Source organism: Gadus chalcogrammus, chromosome 12 (genome assembly GCF_026213295.1).
Source record: "Gadus chalcogrammus isolate NIFS_2021 chromosome 12, NIFS_Gcha_1.0, whole genome shotgun sequence".
Lineage (NCBI taxonomy): Eukaryota > Metazoa > Chordata > Actinopteri > Gadiformes > Gadidae > Gadus > Gadus chalcogrammus.
The window spans coordinates 657,200-678,337 of record NC_079423.1 but is presented as its reverse complement, the minus strand read 5'-3'; the positions used below and the strand labels follow the sequence as shown (position 1 = coordinate 678,337).

The window sequence follows — 21,138 nt, the reverse complement described above, 5'->3', positions numbered from 1 at the left end:
GAACATTTAACTGAGGACACACAAGCATAAATTGACTCGTTTTTCTCATTTGGTGTTTTAGAGTTGATGACGGAGCCACTCTACACGCAGTGTTGCCAAAACCTCATTGGCTGCAAAACTTGTGTGGAGGAGTGGCTTAGGAGCTCAGACACCTGTGCAAAATGTAGGGGAAGTGTTGAAGGAAACGGCATGTTTGAGGTTAAGGGCCTATCAGAGGCACTGTCTGTCCTGAGGTCTCTTTTTGAAGAGGAATAATATGCATTTGTTTACTCACAAACAGGCAGGTAACGGAGTGTTTTTTGTTTTTGTTTTATTTATTTTAAAATTGGGTCAGAGTTCAAACGCCCACTGCCACCAGTTCCACTCATTTACGTTCTTCTTACATGCTTTACAAGTGCCAACAATTTTTTTTACACATTGCGCCGAGTTGTGGTAATGAGAAAGAGAAGCGCCTCTTTGTATGGTGTGAAATCATTGTTGACAGCTCTAGACATCAGTTCAGAAATGTCAGAATATTGTTCTGCAAACTGGTTCTCAGCCATTAGTTTGTCTTCTTCTGTTAAAAATGGATCTACTCCAAAGGTAGATTGTGGTGTCAGGGAGGATCCCAGCTGTTGTCTGTAGAGTTCTGCTGCTTCAGCTGAGTGAGGCAACAGTTCCTGTGGGATTTTTTTGGGACACCCACTGCCAGCCAAGTCATTTGGTGTTCCTTTACCTGTAAAATAAAGACATACTGTTGACATTGAGACTTATGTGTGTCTGTTTTTAATTCTGTTGTAATTATTTTAATGTTTGCAATACTGGTTATTTTACCTGGAATTCGATGAGCATTCCAAGACTCTACCACTCTTGTAATACCAATCTGGCACAGCTGACCAGTCAGGCAGGACACACAGTATTTGACAAGGCTGTCATCCATGTCTAGTAATTCCTGGTCCACCAACTGCAGAAGGGCTTTCTTCAGGGGGTAGTTGACACGACTATTTATCTCCGGCCAGATTCGTTCAACTGTGTGATTCTGAATGTGAGGCAAAAACATATTAATTTATTCCAATGGTCAAATGAAAAAAATGTCAACAGTACATTTTGCAGAATTCTCAGTAACTCAACCAAATCTGCAGACTTGCCAGAAAAGTGTTCTGCTTATCATACAAGTTGGAAAGCATAGCAATTCTGAAAAAGAAGACTGCATGCTGCTAAAAACAAATTACTGTATCTAAATAACAAACAATACAAAATATTAACAACATTTCAACAGGGATAGCCACAGTGTGTGTTGGTGAAGCAACTATAGAAACTACCGAACTGTACCCTTGTGGATGGAGTTTGCAAGTAAGGTCTTCTCTCCTGATCGTAGCGATGAGATGATAGCAGCTCCTGAATGGAGAGTGTCCTGAAAAATTCCTTCCCATGATCCACGCGGACCTGGTCCCACATCCCATTAGCTAGTATTGCAGGCCTATTGGATGAAAAACGTGGTTTTAATTTGAGCAAAGCTTTTCAAATTTAACCATTCAAAATCAGTTCTTCTCTTTAATATATAAATGATTCAGTTATAAAGTAACTGTTAAGCTGACAGCATATTGTCACATTCGCCTATGTCGGATACTATTTCCAATGGCAGTATAAGAGTGTCAGTTATAGGGGACTACGCAGCTTTTCTTAGTAGGACATCCAAAATCACATAGTCTAGATAGTGCATATCACAATCTTGATACCATATTGATATATTCGCCAGCATCCGGCTTGGCTCACATAAATGATAGAATACTGTTAAATGTCATTACATGCTGTTACCTGAAAACATCTTCATAGATGACAAGGTTATTTTTTATGGCCATGGTGGAGTGACCAACAATCTTTTTGCTATAGCCATCAATGGCTACAACATGTGTAACCCCAAACATTGCCAACTTTTCATTCTGGTCCATATGAACCTTCTGTCCCATGTAGTCTGCTTGGTATGGTATGGGGTTGAGGTTGCGAGAACCCTAAAAGAAGACAAAAAATAATGTGACAATTCCACAAACGTAAGCTTCTACACTATTCTCAACAGATCCGGACACAGTACGCCTTCAACTTCCTTACTTGAGTCAGTACTACTGTGTGTTAAAAGTTTTTCTGAATGTTTCATGCTTGGCTGTTTAACTTACAGGTTCAGTCTGGATATGGCTAATGGAGTCTTTGGACTCTTTTTTTAGCCAATGGACTATTTTACTGTTGAATAACCTTCAGAGAGGAGGATGTAATGATATGTTTAATTGATGTGTGGAATGGACTTATGTTAAGCATCCATGTCTAGTTTTATGGCCATTGGCCCACCTCAGAGAAAGGAGGATGTAATGATATTATATGACCACTGGGTGGCAGGGTGGGGTTGCTGCATTGGAGGGAGGCAGGCTCAAGGCAGGATGACCTTACACTTTTGGGCTATGCACACTATAATCACTGATCCATGAATTGATTTCTCATCAGCGTCATTGAAAGCAAGTGCATGTGTTAGTAATTGTGATGGTTATAGGCTAGCACTGAAGTACGACAGTAGATAAGTGACACACCGCTACCTGAAACATCTTGAATTTGTATAGCCTACCTGACGTCTTGCTTCATTGTAAGGTCGGTGTATAGTTCTAAGCACTGATCCTATACGTGTCTCTGCAGCATGTACCCCTTTCACGGCGAGGTACCCCTTCATCATTTTTCTACCAAATGTTGGTCCCGTCTAGAAAACAACAAATAGGCCTATGTTTTTACCATTCCAAAATCGAAATAAATTGCTTTGCACATGCACACACATCGGCCTATCAAAGAAGAAGTTTTCATACCTCGGCTATGGCTTTTGCCACCTCCAACTCCAGATGTTCCTCGGGCAACCCCCTCAAGTTTGCGCCGTTTTCAGCACAGAATTTTCGCACATTTCGATCAGAAAATCCTCTTCCGCCCCCGCTTTCCACTGAAATGCGCGCAGAGATTTCTGACGATGACAGGCCTTGTTTTGCCAATTCTAGACTAATATCTGAGTAGGGCTCCAAAGACATTATTCTCGCATTATTCACGCTTTATTACAGTCTGAATAGCGGCTTCCGGTGCGAGAATATGAATAATGCTTGTTTTTGGTCCGTTTTTTCGTTCCTGTTGACTTTGAATTTCATTTTGTAAAGTGTATTTAAAAAACGATAATGAAAGAAAAATGCTGTGCAATTCAATTGTTGGTTTTGGGCTTCAAAACGAAGGTCAAATAAACCAGTCATTTTTTGTTTTGTAATTCCCATTCATAAAGGGAAAATCCAATTACCAAAATATACACGGACCCATAACTAAGGCTAAATATAATTGGACAGCCTATTGCTGGTTTAGGTGGTAGGCTCTTTTTTCTTCGCTCGCTGCGTTCTGCCTTCTGGTGTAGCCTACAAATGTATCTATTTTTGTTTTTCTGTTTCGGGTTTAAAAAACCAACAAACAAAACACAAACACAAATGAAATGCTGTTTATTTGTTTATTCCTTTTGCCCTTTTTCCGTTTCAAAACCAAATCAGAAAAACCAAAGAACAACTCTTATTTGGTTTTTCTGATTTTGTTTTAAATCTGAATATTCAAAGAACGAACCATACACAGATTTTAATGTTTTTTCTGATTTTGTTTTAAATCGAAATATTCAAAGAACGAACCATACACAGATTTAAAATCTGTGTATGCTTTCCATTTTCTTTTCAAAGGCTGACAATTATAAAGAACAGGCCCCAATCATTTTCAAACTATTATTTGGTGCATGTTTGTTCAGGTGATGAAGGAATACGACCCCAGGCTCCTGTTAAGCCTCGGAGGCACAGGAAGGCGATGTCATGTGACACAGGTATGTTAAAATTGTATCCTAGGTCGTGTTCGTCTGCTATAAGTCTATCTGCATCTAACTGTATATTTGTGTTTTACTGTGCTTGCGTATCTCAGGCACTGACAGGGACAGGGATAATCTTGAGAAGCCCACCAATCGCAAACCCCCTGTGAAAAAGCCTAGACTACCCCTGAACAGAAATAAATCCCTGGACCTGTCTGGTACCTGTCTCTTTCTTCCTACCATGCATTTATCTGTATTAAGCGTGTGTTTGTCTGTGTTTTTCCATTTTTGTGTTTGTTCATGTTGAGTTTGTCTTTGTGTGTCTGTGTTTGTGTGTTCTGTGTGTGTGTTTCTCTGTTTCCATTTGTGTGTGTGCCTGTTTCTGTGTTGCCGTGTTTGTGTATTTCCATTAAGGTTTTGTGTGTGTGTGTGTGTGTGTGTGTGTGTGTGTGTGTGTGTGTGTGTGTGTGTGTGGGTGTGTGTGTGTGTGTGTGTGTGTGTGTGTGTGTGTGTGTGTGTGTGTGTGTGTGTGTGTGTGTGTGTGTGTGTGTGTGTGTGTGTGTGTGTGTGTGTGTGTGTGTGTGTGTGAAGCAGCTTGAGAGAGTAGTGAGAGAGCATAGGAATGTAGCCATAGTCAAATGTAAAATGATATCCAATTGTACCCTGAATTTATTGCACCTACAGCCCAAATTTGAAAAACTAAAACACTTCAACAAAAATATGTTACAGTATAGGCCTGCATGATTCAGCAATTTTTAAAACTGTAACAGCACTAATGGGATCCATTATCCTTAGCCGATGGCTTAACGCATTACCACTCTCCGCTGTGTGATCTCTCTTGTCTGGGGTCCATATAGGTTTAGTGTTGTGCGTTTTCACCCCTGTGTGCAGTAGCAGTAGTAGTAGTAGTAGTAGTAATGGGGTTTACTTGTCTTGTATCTTTTCCTGTGGAGCTCGCGACCATGGCCACCACGCTACAGAAAGCTTCTCCTCAGCACCTGAACAAGGCAACCTGTAGTGAGGAGGGTCCTGAGAGTCGTCAACCCCATTGCCTGCCTTCCATATCAGAGCGAGGAGATGTCCACCATGACAACCGCCAAGCATTTCATCAGCCAGGGAGTAGGGGTGGGGTTGGAAACGGAATGCGAGGGCAAGCAAGTGAACAACGTGAACAAGTGTGAAATCAGACATCCACATGCATAAGGGGGACACATCCTTTGCTTTTCATATGGTTGAACAGTCCCTCTTCTGTCTTTTATGTTTTGTCATTCTCTATCTCTGCGTAGTGTGCTCATACTGTTTGCTTTATTCTCTCGCTCTCACATCATATAAAACCTGCTGAATCTGTATGTGACTGCCAGTATGTGAATGGTCTTTGCTACTTAAGAAAATAATATAGCCAATGATCGTTGCCAATGATTGGCCATGGAGCTGCAATTCTTTGTCAAACAGAAGTGACATTTGTCTGAGGGCTTTCTTTTAGATTTTTCATAAAAATGTGCAGTTATTTTTTGGACTGCCAAAGAATTCGATTGCCTTGGTTGAAACTTGAAATTAATTTGCTTCTTGACAAAATAAACACTTTCTATCTAGTTTTGCTTTAAGAGGCTGAAAGGTAATTTATTCATATATTTTATAGAAAAATAACAAGTTCAATATTGTACACTTGCTGTATGAATTAAAAACATGAAGAAATTATGAACTATGTATTGTGTCAAATGTTCTTTTGATTAATACTAACCATGCAGCCTTGATTTTTGTGTGGGAAGTTCGATAAACTGCTTATTTTATCTCTTGTGAAATCCAATCTATAACCAAACACCTCTAAGCCTATTTGTAAGAAGTTATTTAGTTTCTCAGTTAAAAAAAAAACGTAAACACACATTTATTACAAATTAATGAACAATAATTAACGTAAAACATGCAATGCATGTGGAAATACAAACACATTTAAAAAGAGAATACAACAACAGGTGAAATTCAATTAATTGGACAAAGAAAAGTTAATTAATTTCAATAATTCAATTTTAAAGTGAAACTCGATATTATATTGATTCATTCACACTTGATGAATCAATATAATAGCATTCATATAAGTGATGTCAGCTCAGGAAAAACCCAAATTCAGTATCTCAGAGAATAACACGATAAAAAATATTTTTACGATGGAAATGTAGGCCTTCTGAAAAGTATGGTCTTGTATATGCACTCAGTACTTTGTTGGGGCTCCTTTTGCATGAAATACTGAGTGTGGAGTGGCATGTAGTTTATCAGCTTTTGGCCCTGCTGAGGTGTTAAGGAAGCCCAGGTTGCCTCGATAGCGGCCTTCAGCTCGTCTGCATTGTTGGGTCTCGTTTCTCTCATCTTCCTTTTGACAATTCCCCATACATTTTCTATGGGGTTCAGATCAGGCGAGTTTGCTGGCCAATCAAGCACAGTAATCCTATGGTTAAACCAGGTTAAACCAGGCATTGGTACATTTGGCATTGTGTGCAGGTGCCAAGTCTTGCTGGAAAATGAAATGAGCATCTCAATAAAGCTTATCAGCTGAAGAAAGCATGGAGTGCTCTAAGAAACCCTGAGACGGCTGCGTTGACTTTGGACTTGATAAAACACGGTGGACCAACACCAGAAGATGAAATTGCTCCCCAAATCATCAATGACAGTGGAAACCTCACACTGAACGAGCAACTTGGATTCTGTGCCTCTCCATTCTTCCTCAAGACGCTGGGACCTCGATTTCCAAATAAAATGAGGGACAGACCATTCACCGACAGACCCGTTATCTTAGCCTAAGGAAGACACTTCTGATGTTGTTTGTGGTTCAGGAGTGGCTTGAGACGAGGAATGCAACAGTTGTAGAAGCCCATGTCCTGGATACGTCTGTGCATGGTGGCTCTTGATGCACTTACTCTCAGGGCAACAGTTATCCCTGTTGCATGTGCACCTTTTTCCGCCACACTTTCTCCTTCCACTCAACTTTCTGTGAATTTGCTTGGATACAGCTCTCTGTGAACAGCCAGCTTCTTTAGCGATGACCTTTTGAGGCTTACCCTCCTTGTTGAGGGTGTCAATGACTGTCTTCTGCACATCTGTCAAGTAGGGGTGGGAAAAATAATCGATTCTTCGATGCATCGCGATCCTCGCTAGAACGATTCTGTCTCGATGCAGATAAATTAATAATCTGAATGAAAAAGAAAAAAGAATTAGAATTTTTTTTGCCTGCTGCAACATTCTGTTTGCCAGAGAGGGATCATTTTTGTAATTTTAAAATCATTGAATTTATCTTCAGTGTGTATTGGCCAATCTGATTAGTCTTGACACGATTGCGATTCAGCCTACACATAGCATGCATGCAAACTCACAGCCAGACACAAGAACTCCTTCTAATTCAAGAGCAGCTTTTCCTATAATGACATAGAAAAGAAAGATTAGAAATAAAATAAAACTGAAACCTATTTTTTGCATGCTTCCATATTGTGTTTTAATGCAAGCTGCATTGATTATTGCATTGTTCATAGAAAGTCATATTTGTGACAAAAGCTTTCTCTCTTATGAAATATTAGATAAGTTAATTCATCTGTTGATGTCTTTAATGATCATCACAAAAGTAGGAAGTTATTAGCAAACTCTGAGTAGCAAACCCAGATGTATATATATATTTTTTTAAATCACGCATGGAAATGTACATAAAAAAAATTGTTGCATCGATAATCGCTTCAGAATCGAATCGTTGATTGACCTCATAACTGGAAGCGAATCGAATCGTGAGGTGCCAAGAGATTCCCACCCATACTGTCAAGTCAGCGGTCTTCCCAATGGTTATGAAGCCTGAACCAGACTGAGTGTTGGACTGAGAGACCATGAAAAGGATCAGGAAACCTTGCAGGTATTTTGACGTAATTAGCTGTCACCTTGAGTCAACAATATTGAACTTTTTCACAATATTCAAAATTTCTGAGATACTGAATTTGGGGTTGTCATGAGCTGTAAACCATATCATCAAGAAGAATACAAATAAAAGCTTGAAATATTTCCCTTTGGGTGTTAAGCATCTATATAATATGAGATCACTTTTTATTGAATAATGGGAATGTATTAACTTTTCCACAATACTGAAATTGATTGAGATGCACCTGCTATACATCTCTCTGATTTCTAAGAAACGGCATCTAATTGACATGATGAACCGATTGCCCGTCAGTAGGGGGCGACTGGTCCCTATAAATAGTAGGAAGCTCTTCAGACCAAACAGTCATCAAAGATGTTGTCATTGGCAACCAGGCTTTTAGATTAAATTGTATTCAATGATTTAAATCATGGACTAGAATCTAATCTTTGCGAATCAGCCCAAAGTATATATATATTTTTTGGTGTCTTGATAGCCTACTGTACTTTTTGTTGGCATTTGATGCAGCATTCAGATGGATTCATAAAATGTCTGATCCAAAATATAGGACTACGTAGGTTTATTAGCCTATTTCTGATATGTTTATATAATTGAAATGTGTCACACATCACCCCCTTCGTTGACTGTTTTCACTCCCCATCCTTAAGTTTCCCTGATTGTCCTCACTCACCTTAATTTTTTTGACCTGTCCCTCATCAACATTCCCCTCCTTGTGTATTTATTCAGTGTGTTTCCCTTCATCTGAGCCAGTTTGTCTTTGTATCAAGCATCCCAGCATTTTCCTAGCAATATTCATGGTTCCTGGATTTCTGAATCCTTGACTCCCGACTACGCCTTTGCCTTCTCCCTGACAGATTGTTTGACGGATCTACTGATTTCACGTGTACCAAACTATCACTAGTAAAGGACCAATCTATCTACACAGACATCTGCCTCGTGCTTTTGAGTCTTTTATCCCCTGCTGCTCACCCAACCATTACTAAAAGTAATAATTTAAACTAGTTCACATTCGTTTTATTAGGTAATTATACGGGCCCTCAACCGGCTTACAACATGTCCACTGTGTGGGAAAACAATATGAGATCAATCTTTAAGGGTGCATTTGAAACTCGAGGTGGACAGTTTGGTATTTCATACTCATGTGGGACATGATCAATGTAATCAGCCCAGATTGTTATACAATAGTACAGTGTCATGGTCGTACAGATCAGCATTTTCTCTTAACCTAGACGTGTTTAAACAATAAACAAAAGTCCAGGGATATTGTTTTCTTAAAATTTATACTTTAATCATGTCCCTTGTTGTTCTGATTGCAAGGCACATATGTCTACATCACACATCACAAGGGATACAGCGGGAAAACATCTTTGTCCTCCTCATCCTCTTGCTGTTACTAGGCAACGTGATATGACATAAAGTGTGAGGGGAAAGGGGAGCTAAGAAGAGGACGTGTGTGGGTAGAGTAAAGCCATGCAAGAATATAAGCAAGTAAGCTCATATTGGGGGATTAGCCTGTGCTTCTGTTCTCTCTCCCATGGAGCTCACATATGATGCAGACACATTTAACTAGAAAACCTGAATTATTAGTTAGAGAGGCCGTACATATAGAACGGTCATATATACGGACAGATCATATATGTATCGTTGTCCTTTGTTAACCTGCATCTGCTAATGGTCAACAAAATAGACCTGATACTTAATGTCTGATTAAACGCATGGTAAAACAAAATACTCTATTTTCAAGTATAGATGAAAGACATTTATACTTGAAAAATGTTGAGTCGCTTGCAGACATGCGAGGACACTGAAACCGTAATCAACGGCAAAAATCCCACACAAAACAAAACACTGGTTACCCGGGCAACCCCCAACAGGTCTCTCTCACGTGTAAGCCCCCACCCTCCTGTTCTTCCAAGGCCCTCCCCTTGCTGACCTAATGATTCGCCCCCGCACTGATTGACAAGAAGAACATTGCAAAACGAGCTGTTTTCCTGAAATCAATTCTGTGAGTGACAACAGCGCCACCCGCGGTGGAACAGATAATTACAGTGAATCAGAATTTCCTTTTGATTCGCCACCATTCCCATTGACTTCAATGTAAATCGAGCGAAACCCAGGCGGCTTGTGGTATTTTTCCGTTTCAATTGATCCTTATGGCAGATAAGTCCCACCCGTGAAGCAGTGACCGATAGGGTAGAATTTTACACTTCCGTCACTTGAATATGATTGACACAACACTCTGGCCAGTCACCGCCTTCATTGGGCAGCTATCGTGAACTGATGCTTCTATCCATTTGGATATACGAAGTGGTAAAGTCGCAAATGTCCCAGCTTTCTTGCGGCATTTCACTGAGGCACGCCCCCTTTTGGTCGTAGTATCTCATCGCTTTCAAAGTAGAGCGAGCAGAGCTGTACTCGCAAAGAAGATGGCTGCGCCCATAGTTAATGGGGGATGAGATGTATTTTCTTTCTATTTGTACCATGTTGGTGGTTTTATGTCGTTTTTAAAACCTCTTACACACTTGATTTCATTGCTGCTTTAATCCGGTCACCAATATATGCATTGCACGGTCTTGCTTTGCGTGCAATTCAATGTAAAGTTTTGTTTTGAAGCTGGTTTGCTAAAGAGGCTATGTTGCTAATGATGACTAGCATGCTACTACTCCCCCTCGTGGCTCGACAGAAACACAAATGGCAAACTGGAAGGCTGGAGCAAGGGAAATACGTCACGTTCTTGCTGAAGCTGGTCGTTCGTACCAGCATACCATCCAAATGGATAGCAGCATGACTTCGACAGTGACGAGTCGCAACTGACGAACACATACGTAATTTGTTGAACATTCATTTAATTAGAGTAAGATACACTGCAGAGTTCTTCCAAGAAAGTAGTCCAATCCGGATCGCTTTTACTTTACTTTATTTGTTAAAGTATTTCGGTATGGTAACTATGGAGCAAAAGCAGGGGAAGCGTGTTTAACACGTGCTGAGCGACTCCCAGCTGACCAAATATATGAACCCCAAAGTAGTCAAACTTTGGGGTTAGTCAAACCCCATAGGTGTTGACTATTCTACATATTACAGCTGGATAGGGTCGGGCCCCTCAGGTGATGTATCGTCCACTTTCACCAGATCATATCTGATCCCCATGTAAGCCTGAATGGCACTTGGCGCTTCTGTAGCGCCCACTGCTGTGGTGATCAGCCGATGCAGTAGCCCTCGTGCGCAGGGAATACAACGGCAGCCGGCTACAATTAACACGGTTACTGCCATTATTCCCGCAACGGGCACTGACTGGATCATGCCTTTCAACCTCCCAAATATATGCTCCATCCATCCTGTTAAAGGGTCATTAATGCCGGAGTTCTCTGCCAATTCGAACCTGAGGGATTGAAATCATGCCAGCGCCCTGGTCACCAATCCATCCGGAGCTGTGTTATTGGGGATAAAAGTACAACATGTTGTGCCTATCATCGCATACACCCCTCCTTGCTCTGTCAATAACATATCCATACCTTATATATTCCTTTAACCTTATCCGTGGAAAAATGAACGAACTGTTGCTGATTATGATATATGTAATGTATCCAAACAATATATATATATATTTTTTTTTTTTTTTTTATGGTGGACAACCAAACCAGAACCGATTCAAATCCTGCTGTTATTTGATTTCCTCATGTGACTGTTACTCCTTGCTCGGCGGACGTAGTTTGTAGGCTCCGGGTGTGTCTGCATCTGGCTCTGGAACTTTGTGTTTCTATTGTAGAAATACAGACTCATGTACAGCAGTTAGTTGTTCAAAAACATATTTCCTTTAATTCTATTTTTAATTGTTCGAATGGAAGTCCATTATGGGACCCTTGAAATGTAAGTGTAAGCATGAATCTAACCGTAAGCATTACGTGCAAAGTTAGCTGTGTCAGAGTGATACACGGTACTCATCTTGCTTCTGGAAACATTGGACCTGAAAATTCTATGTGTTTTAAATATGTTTGTATTATTGTTTGCTTCAGCCATCCGCATTGAATGACAACCAAACCTAACAACGGTGTAGTGCAACTAGTTGAAGTTCCTTTCCTTAATCATCTGTACATAAACCAATCTATTGTGAAGAGAAATGAAGACCAGTACATACAAAACCAAAGGTCGATAGTGGTGGTTCTATGCAGCCGTCTTGAGACCACGCTGTTCTTAAATGCAGTAAACCGTAAACGATTCATGAGAAACCTGTGTGCCGTAACTTATCAGAATAAAAAAATATCAGACTATGAAACGCTAACGTTTTCAAAGCGTTACAGCAGTAGCAGTGGCATTTGAAAGGTGAACCCACTACTTCTGAATCAAATCGAGAACCTAGCCTATAGGTTCTCTTCCCAGCAGATGTATCGCTAATCCATTTCTTATCTATAACCCAAAAAGATGTAAAAGGGAAAATAACAATGTTAAAATTTGCATGTTCAATATCACTGCTGTGTTAACCGTATCTCATAATAACAGTTACCTTCATTATACTACCCGATTGTCCAACACTAACTATGTATATTGGATGACCTAATCTTCATTTATTCTACCTATTGTTCGCATTTGACGCTGTCCACTTTGATTCACTCCTATGTACATCGCATCTGCACAACATCCTATTGTGCTACCTTTTGCATACCACATCAAACGTGCATAGGTCTTAGCAAAGTGAAGTAAAGTAAAACCCAGTTTTATCTTTTCTTATTTATAGCTATACATGTCCCGGACACGTCCATTACTATTTCCAAAACAGTTTTTTTAGCTACGCAGGTCCCAGACCTAACTATACCATTACATGAACAGTATTTATTATTATAATTATCTAGTTTTTTGTTGGTCAACATCAAATCGATACATTAATTAAACTTTCTGATCCTGACCTACTCGATTCTTCCCGTGTGAGCCCGTGACTGCCAACTCTCCCGGAGCCTCCCTATGAGCCCCACCGTCACCACTCCAGAACCCGCAGGAACGATTAGTCAGTAGACGTGCGGCTCGAAGGCTCCCAAGGAGTGCCACAATCCTACGTCTGACACCTGGTGAATCTTGAGCTAGGTGAATCAAAACCGTCTAAACTAGGTAGAATAAAGAGTCATCCAAATTCACAACAATTATGCACATCTGGGTATTAAATATATGGTGATATTCTATAAACAAAACAAAAACTGAACCTAAAAGAAAAATTCAGAAGTTATCGGTTGAAACAAATGTTATTGTAAGTCAATTATAATGAACTATTCTCTAATTATCTTATAGTTTTATATGTGGTATGTTTTCAATATCCCCTCGTGTATGTAACAGTCGAGTAACCTCCATTATTTTGGTGGCTCTGACACACACGAGAGGACATTCACACATGGTATATGTATCCTCCATTTGTTTTTATTATATACTTTAACTCATTTTTATTTTCATTTTATCTTTTATCTTTATATACACATTCGTAAGAAAAGTACGAACGAAGATGCATCATAACATGCATCAACAGACCATAAAATAAGCATATTATTCAATAATCTGAGGACTCAGATGGGATTTCTCCCCTGCGGGGCCCTTCATTTTCTAAAAGGTCCGCAGAGAGGTCCGCTGAGTGGCCAGGAGTTCTTACACACTCAGAATGTTTTTTTTGAGGGCAGCTGTCTCCCAACAAATCAAAAGCCTTGGTTAACCATATGGTCATTTAAGTTCCTTGAGATGTCATAACTAAGGGCTTGGCCGTTCCTTATCACTTGCGTCTCTGCGCTTCCTTGGGGATCAAGGATAACAGGCCCAAACCAACACAAGAAAACAAAGGAACAGAGTGAGAACAGATTGACCACTAACCTCAAAGGATTACATTTTAAACGACCCTGCAGAATAACAGGGTGACAAAACCACATGAGAAGAAACCAACATACAAAACTTAAATTCGTAACATTAACAAAATATCATAATATAAAAAAAATCTGCATTTTCAATATTAGGCAACACACTTCTGTTGTTCCCGGAACGTTGTCAGTCGGGGTCCAGTCGGGGACAGTCGGGGTCATGTTATGGCTGTGCGTTTTGGTTGACCATTAAACTGGTTGTGATATATTTTAATACTCGAGTATCCACTGTCTACATAGCCCGTCGTGTAATGAAAAACGTAACACGTATATTGTCAATCACAATTAGGATGAATTATGGATAACATTTTATCCTACTTATTTAATTTAATTGTAAATATTGCCCATTATTAACCATAGATTACGTGAAGACTTTTATTGAAATGTCTGTTATTTTCATAATTTGTAAGGAAATATATATACTATATATATTTTTTATTTTTTTTATTTTGTTTATTTTGGTAATCGGACCTCGTCAGGTCTGTTGAACTATGCATTTCTACCGCTTGTCCTCAGGGTCCTCTACTGGGGGGGGACTCTTCCGCTCTCCTACAAGGCAGGTTATCCCAGAACTCTTCTAATAAGAATCCCCAGGCCCGGATATTCCCCGGACTTCTGTGGACGAGCGGTATGCATGCTATGGACAACTTTAAAGGCTAACCGTTCATGTTGTGGAGTCTAGATAATTATCCCTATCTTAAGATCACTTTGTAACTCTTGTACAGGGATCTGCTTTGATGTAAGACCCCTGGGTCGGTCTCCTTTGGTAGGACCTCTTTCGGTTCTGGAATCCGGCTTCCCTAATTATTGTATACAAGATAATGCATGCATACTGGTGGTACGATATTATATCTATCGCAATCGCTCCAATGGAAGCAATAGTTGACCTTTGAACATCTCACGCAGTGTTATTCAGTTTATTCGTATGTAGTAGCTGATTAGTGCAGAATTTTACCCATGTCGATATAATATTCGCAAAAAATGTATTGTAATTGTGGCTACAGCAGTTGAGCTAACTCCCTCCTTGTGCACCGGTTAAAACCCTGTGCACCATTTATTAATTAGACATATTATTTTAGCAGTTGAACCCCGTGTCTATTTGAACCATCCTGGTTCTCTAATATCAATGTGCATGACACAACCAGTGTCTATTTCACTCCTGTCTTGCTACACGAAACGCATTGTTTCAAGAAAACAAGACGGCGACTATCGCCTTACCGGACAGCGTCGGAGCACCCAGGCCACAAGATGGCACTGTTGCCTTCAAAAAGTTTGAGAGAGAGAGAGAGAGAGAGAGAGAGCGAGAGAGAGAGAGAGAGAGAGAGAGAGAGAGAGAGAGAGAGAGAGAGAGAGAGAGAGAGAGAGAGAGGCAGAGAGAGGCGAAAGGAGTTCTATGGGGAGAGAGGGGGAGAGATAGAGCGAATTAACACCCTGGGGGTCCTGCTGTGTAATTGTTTTAGGAAAACAAGATGGCGACTATCGCCGTACCGGACAGCACCGGAGCACCCAGGCCACAAGATGGCACTGTTGCCTTCAAAAAGTGTGTGTGTGTGTGTGTGAGAGAGAGAGAGAGGCAGAGAGAGGCGAAAGGAGTTCTATGGGGAGAGAGGGGGAGAGATAGAGAGAATTAACACCCTGGGGGTCCTGCTGTGTAATTGTTTTAGGAAAACAAGATGGCGACGATCGCCGTACCGGACAGCACCGGAGCACCCAGGCCACAAGATGGCACTGTTGCCTTCAAAAAGTGTGTGTGTGTGTGAGAGTGAGTGAGTGAGTGAGTGAGTGAGTGAGTGAGTGAGTGAGTGAGTGAGTGAGAGAGAGAGAGAAACACTTGAGCTGGGCCCCCCGATGTTCTTGTTCTATGCCAGACCAAGCGGTCCCTACACAAAGCAAGATGGCGTTTATTGTTCTACAGAAACGTGTCAGAGTTTGCCAGACTACAAAGATGGCGCTGGCGTTTGTAACAAAAGAAACCTACGTCATCAAGACGCGCCGTCCCTTTAAACACCGAAACCACGTGCTTCACCCAATGCTCGTGTATCAAACAAATTGCGTCGCGAATCGACCTAGATATTATTTGGTCAAACGCACTGTATTGGATCCCTGTAGGAAGTATGAGATGCCGGCAAGTTTGTTTCCACGGCGGGTTAGTGAAGCATGCAAAGCAGTTGGGTTAAAACTGCGCAAGGCTGCCTCTACGGATGGGTTATTACTCTATACAAAAGTGCACAATGTGGTTTTCACCTCAACCGTGCCGGGAGGAACCAATCCCATTCGAACCTGAGGGCAAACAAAGCCCAAGCCACCGGCAGAATATGCAACCAAGTAATAGAGTAAATAGACCAGGGGTGCCCAACCTTTTTTGACCCAAGATCTACTTTTCAAGTAGCCAACCTCCCGAGATCTACCAGCAAACTTACCTTCAAGCGGGGGGGGGGGTTCATTCCGTCTGCGCACGGCACCTTCTCAACGATAATCAATAATCTTCCTCCCACTCAGGGTGAAAATGGTAGGTCTTAGCTCGTTTCCCCTCAGCCATGCCAACGTTTAAGAGTGTGTAACTACTGTTCATGGCTTTCAACTGCTGTTAACAGCGCATGCGCTACCGCGCGTATATGTCCCGCGCAAATTTTATTTGATTAAAAAAATAATAATAATTCTCGCGATCGACTTGGGATCTGTCGGCGTCGGCGATCTACTGGTAGACCGCGATCGACTGGTCGGGCACCCCTGAAATAGACTATCCGACCAGTTTTCACCGCTCCGTAACGGCGATCAACGTTTATGGTCGGTTATAAATAACCCTTTAGTGAGTACCAGAGATGGGGGGACTCGAGTCAGGCTGTGTCCCAATTCATAGGACGCATCCTTCGTAGACCGCGTCCTTCGAAGGATGCGGTCTACGTAGACCGCGAAGGACACTCCGAAGGCCGAAGAAATGGGACGGTCTAGCTTTCGGAGCATTTCCGGACAGCTGACCTGACCTGTTAGTAAACAGAAGTTATACCGGACAGCGCGAAAAAAAAATAACAAAGAAACCCAATAAACCTACAAAGAAACCAACAAAAATGGAGCCAGAAATTATAATTTTTTTTTTATCTTTTATCTTTTATTGGAGGAGTTGGGGAATACTCACCGCCGGAGCCGACGGGGGATATATCTTCGGCTCCGAGCAAGAGACGACCACAGATTGGTAAAGCTGTGTTACCTTACTTTTAACCAGCAGTATTGTTAACATTATCGTGTTATATGGCTAGCGTAAATGTAAATGTCATTGAACTTTGACAATATAACTACATATTTAAAATAGTCTCAACCTTACATTAATATAAAAAAAATTAATCAGCTAAATAAAGGTTGAGTAACTTAGATTGATATATAACTATTAACTATATTATATATATATATATATAGTTATATATATATATATAACTATTGCATAGATAGATAACGATAGATATATATATATTTAAGCATTATCTATCTAAACTCTCCACACTTAATATCCAGCTATTGTTCAACAGTTTTACTTCTGTTTCTTTCACTAAACAGCCCAGACCCATGTACTGCAGGATCAATCCAACGGTTCCTGTCCTGGACCGTTATTTTAATGGCCAGGACACCAAAACGGATTTCCGATTGGGCAGGGAGGCCCTGGCAGTGCTGCTGGACCTTCTCGGCCAGGAGCGGAGACATGGATGGGGTGCCACCATTGAGACCCTGGTGTTTCTATTCTGGCTGGCTAGTGGGACATCATACAGGGTGGTCTCCAGAGTGTTCGGGATGCCTCGTTCCACTGTCCACCGCATCGTCCACAGGGTCACTGAGGAGGTGGTGGCCATTCGACACAAAGTATATTTATATTTATTTTATCACTCATTTCCTCTATCTTTGACTCTTGAGTTGCTGTAACAAGTAAATGTCCTGTGTGGGATAATAAAGTTGATCTTATCCTATCCTATCTTAAGGTCATCCACCTCCCGAAGACCCCTGAAGACCTGGTGGCAGTGACCAATGGGTTTGCAGGGCTGGCAAGACACCGCGCTTTTGGGAAAGCAGCGGGAGCAATCGACGGCTGCCATGTCCGTATCAAGCCACCGAGCGGCCCTGATGGTCACTGCTACAGGAACAGGAAACTGTTTTCCTCCATAATTCTGCAGGCTGTTTGTGACCATCAGGGCCGCTTCCTTGATACGTACGTGGGCTGGCCTGGATCAGTCCATGACTCCAGAGTCCTCCGCCACAGCCCATTGTATAGGTCACTCTACCCACCTCCAGGGCACTTCATCCTTGCAGACGGCGGGTACCCTTGCCTCCAACACCCACTACCCCTCATCACTCCCTACAAGAGGCCAGTGCGAGGTGTGGGAGCCCAGCGCTTCAACTGGCATCATTCCAGGGCACGCTCCATTATAGAGCGTGCTTTTGGAATGATGAAGACCAGGTTCAGGGCCATCTTCCTGCAAGCGCTGGAGGTGCACCACACCTTCGTACCTCACGTAAGCTATCACTTAACAGGATTTTTTAGAATACTAAGAGTAAATCAAAAAAACATTTATTATTTTCTCAGGAGGTATATATCATTTTTTCATTTATTTTCTTTACCATTTCAGGTCATAACAGCATGTGCCATCCTCCACAACATCTGCCTTGGGGCCGATGCCATCATGGCCCCAGAGGAGGAGGATGAGCCTGAGGACGATGTAGAGGAGGATGAGGGGGGCGATGGTTTGGAGGCAGTCAGTGGTGCTCCCTGGCGGGACCAGCTGTCTGCAGAGGTGTCTGCCCTGGAGGAGGCTCCCCCTGACCACCAATATATACAGGCAAGTAATATAATTGAAAAGCTATTTCTATTTATTTAAAATGTTTTGTAGAATAGTTTTACCCGTTCAAATAATTTGTGGCAAGGTTTCTTTTGTCAAAATAAGGTTGTGTAGTATTTAGTATGCACTCTTATTCTTGCCCTTTTCCAAATACATTTTAGTGACATGGCAGCCGTCGATTGAGTCAGCCCTGCAAACCCATTCGGTGCAGTGGACAGTGGAGAGAGGCATATCCAGCACACTCTGGAGACCACCCCTGGATGTCCCACTGACAGGAGAGACACCAGAGTCTTTAATGTGGCAGCCCATCCGGGTCCAGCAGCACCACCAGGGGCTCCCTGCTCTGCTGAATCATTATGTTATTGTATATAGTAGTTTTATAATAATTGTTGTAAATAGTCACATGAATGTTTTGTTGTAAATAGTTTTATTGTTTTATACATGTTTTATACAAATAAATTAGTTAATATAAAAAAGTTAATTAGCGTTTTAATAAATAGTTAATAAAAAAGTTAGTTAATAAATAGTTAAATAAGTTAAATAATAAATAGTTAAATAAGTTAAATAATAATAATAAACAATGTGTTAACAGAACTGAAATTATTTGTCAGCCAAACGCTCCAAAATTGAAAAAAATCGATCCATCCTCTCCCTGCTCTCCTGGGCTCTTCTCTCCTCTGCCTCCCTATTTAGCCTCATGTCCTCTTTAATCAATTGGAACATTTCGTCCTCTCTGTCCCTCTTCCTGGACCTTGGCCGCTGTCTTTCCTCCTCATCCTGCTCCTCCACCTCCACCACTGCTGTACTTGGCCCTGGTGTGTTCTCAAGGATGGAGGCAATTAGGACAGGGGGGTTGGTGGAATGCCTCTGTCCCAATACCTCATCCATGAGGACAAACCAGGGCCAAGTGGCAGCAGTGGGTTTCCCACCTACACCCTCTCCTGACCCTGGATACTTGCAATCCTAAGGCAGAGGAAATCAATCATGGCAGTTAACAACAACAGCAGTATCAAAACAAATTTCAGCAAAAGTGTTTATTAACTTGCATGGTTAAAACAAATAATGTATATTTAAAATGACCTGTACATACTTTATATATATTTTTTAAATTATCCCATTTTTTTCTTTGCCTGCAGGGGAGTCACCTTCCCCTGCAGGCTTATTTTCTCCAGAATTGTCCTAAACACAGAGAGATTATTAATCAGAGAAAACAAGAGACACATTTATCAATCATGTTAATAGCCCATGTTAACAATAGGCCATTCATAATATATACATTTGACCATCTTGTAAAGGTTACATTTAAATAAGCCCTCATTCTATATGAAGCCCATAATAATAAGAACCAGTAGAAGTCAAAACACCCTTTTTCTTTGTGTGTTTTTCTAGTGCCGTCTAGTACTGATGCGAGCTGTGACTTTTTTTTGTCCTTCTTTCTTTAATAACCCAAAATAGGACATCGTAGTAAACGATTTCTGTGGATGTTGTATCTGTCCTGCTTTTTAATGAGGGCTAATTTAACTAACCTTTACAAGATGGTCAAATGTAGATATACAAATGGCCTATAATAATTTTTATAAACTAACTTACGATATAAATAAACGATTGTTTCCTTACCCCCAAGCCACACTCGCCGAATGTTTCACCCCGGTGAAGAGTTCGTCGTTCTCCCCCCTCAGTTTGATAAATTGAGCAGTATGCTCCTGGCTCCCTAAAGCAAAACCAAATGTTAGAATTAGTTTTACTTTACACTAACAAACAAAAGCAGCTTAAATAGCAAAATAACCAAGTTAGCTGTGTAATCAATCCCAACGTCTGTAACGTTATGGTCTGAAAACCAGGGTCCACAACCTGTGTTCGCGTTGGTCCATTTATCTAACGTTACAGAATAGCAAATTATCTATATAATCGCCCCAATTTCGGTAAATATAACCATTTTGACCTCTTAAATTTGAAACTATAGGGCTTAACGGGTGTTCTTAGTTACCGTTACAGCTTCACTAACTGTAACGTTACCTTACTTATATTGTCTATTACTTTAATGAAATAAGTTTTAAGGATAACTTATTTGTGTTTTTAACGATACAAATTAGTATTTTAACATTTGTGTCGTTAAATACTCGAGTGACTGGAAACCAAATACTTACATTTAAATGGAAAACTCAAATCCACATTCTCCGCCATATTGTACATTTTTTGGATTGAATGCGCAATGAATCTTGGGAGGGATACGTTGGGCCGTGAAGGATCTTGGGATACGTTGGGCCGCGAAGGATACAGCCGATGCATCCTTCAAATCCGGGAAAAGAAGGATGCATTCGTAGGCCGCATATGAAGGACCCTTGGAATTGGGACAGCACTTGGCGCGACGCTGTGACGCAATCGGCGTCGACGCATCCTTCGAATGCAGCCTTCGAAGGATGCGTCCCCTGAATTGGGGACACAGCCAAAGACTTGACTCGAGTCCGACTCGAGTCGCCAGTTTTGCGACTTGTGACTTGCTTGACCAACACTAACGAAAGACTTGACTTGACTTTGACTTGCCCCTTCCTGACTTGTGACTTGACTTGACTTGAGTCATGTGACTTGCCAAGTCATTGCAGTCTTGTTAAAAATTTTAAATAATAATAATAAAAAAAATTTCAGATGAACATTGTTTTATGGTGCGCGAGTGCTCCTGAC

General features: G+C 41.1%; 2 protein-coding genes across 2 annotated transcripts in view; both read left to right on the top strand.

Annotated features, from left to right (window-relative positions):
* Positions 1-5,143, top strand: part of LOC130393420 (capping protein, Arp2/3 and myosin-I linker protein 3-like) — a 61,539-nt gene extending 56,396 nt beyond the window's left edge. Inside the window, exons 19-21 of the mRNA XM_056604108.1 lie at positions 3,782-3,853; positions 3,949-4,053; positions 4,789-5,143. Of these exons, the coding sequence (XP_056460083.1) occupies positions 3,782-3,853; positions 3,949-4,053; positions 4,789-4,853 (242 nt within the window). The 3' untranslated portion in view covers positions 4,854-5,143. The remainder of the gene's footprint in view (positions 1-3,781; positions 3,854-3,948; positions 4,054-4,788) is intronic.
* A 12,051-nt stretch (positions 5,144-17,194) lies between these two features.
* On the top strand, positions 17,195-19,401 carry LOC130393419 (putative nuclease HARBI1). The gene is made up of 4 exons (XM_056604107.1): positions 17,195-17,485; positions 17,602-18,132; positions 18,247-18,456; positions 19,348-19,401. Exons 1-4 carry the CDS (start codon positions 17,195-17,197, stop codon positions 19,399-19,401), a joined length of 1,086 nt encoding a protein of 361 aa, XP_056460082.1.
* Positions 19,402-21,138: the final 1,737 nt, after the last annotated feature.

Coding starts and splice junctions, on each gene's coding strand:
- LOC130393419 (XM_056604107.1), top strand. CDS start 17,195: ATGTACTGCAGGATCAATCCAACGGTTCCTGTCCTGGACCGTTATTTT. Junction 18,133..18,246: donor ACCACACCTTCGTACCTCAC/GTAAGCTATCAC, acceptor TTACCATTTCAG/GTCATAACAGCATGTGCCAT. Junction 18,457..19,347: donor CTGACCACCAATATATACAG/GCAAGTAATATA, acceptor CTCATCCATGAG/GACAAACCAGGGCCAAGTGG.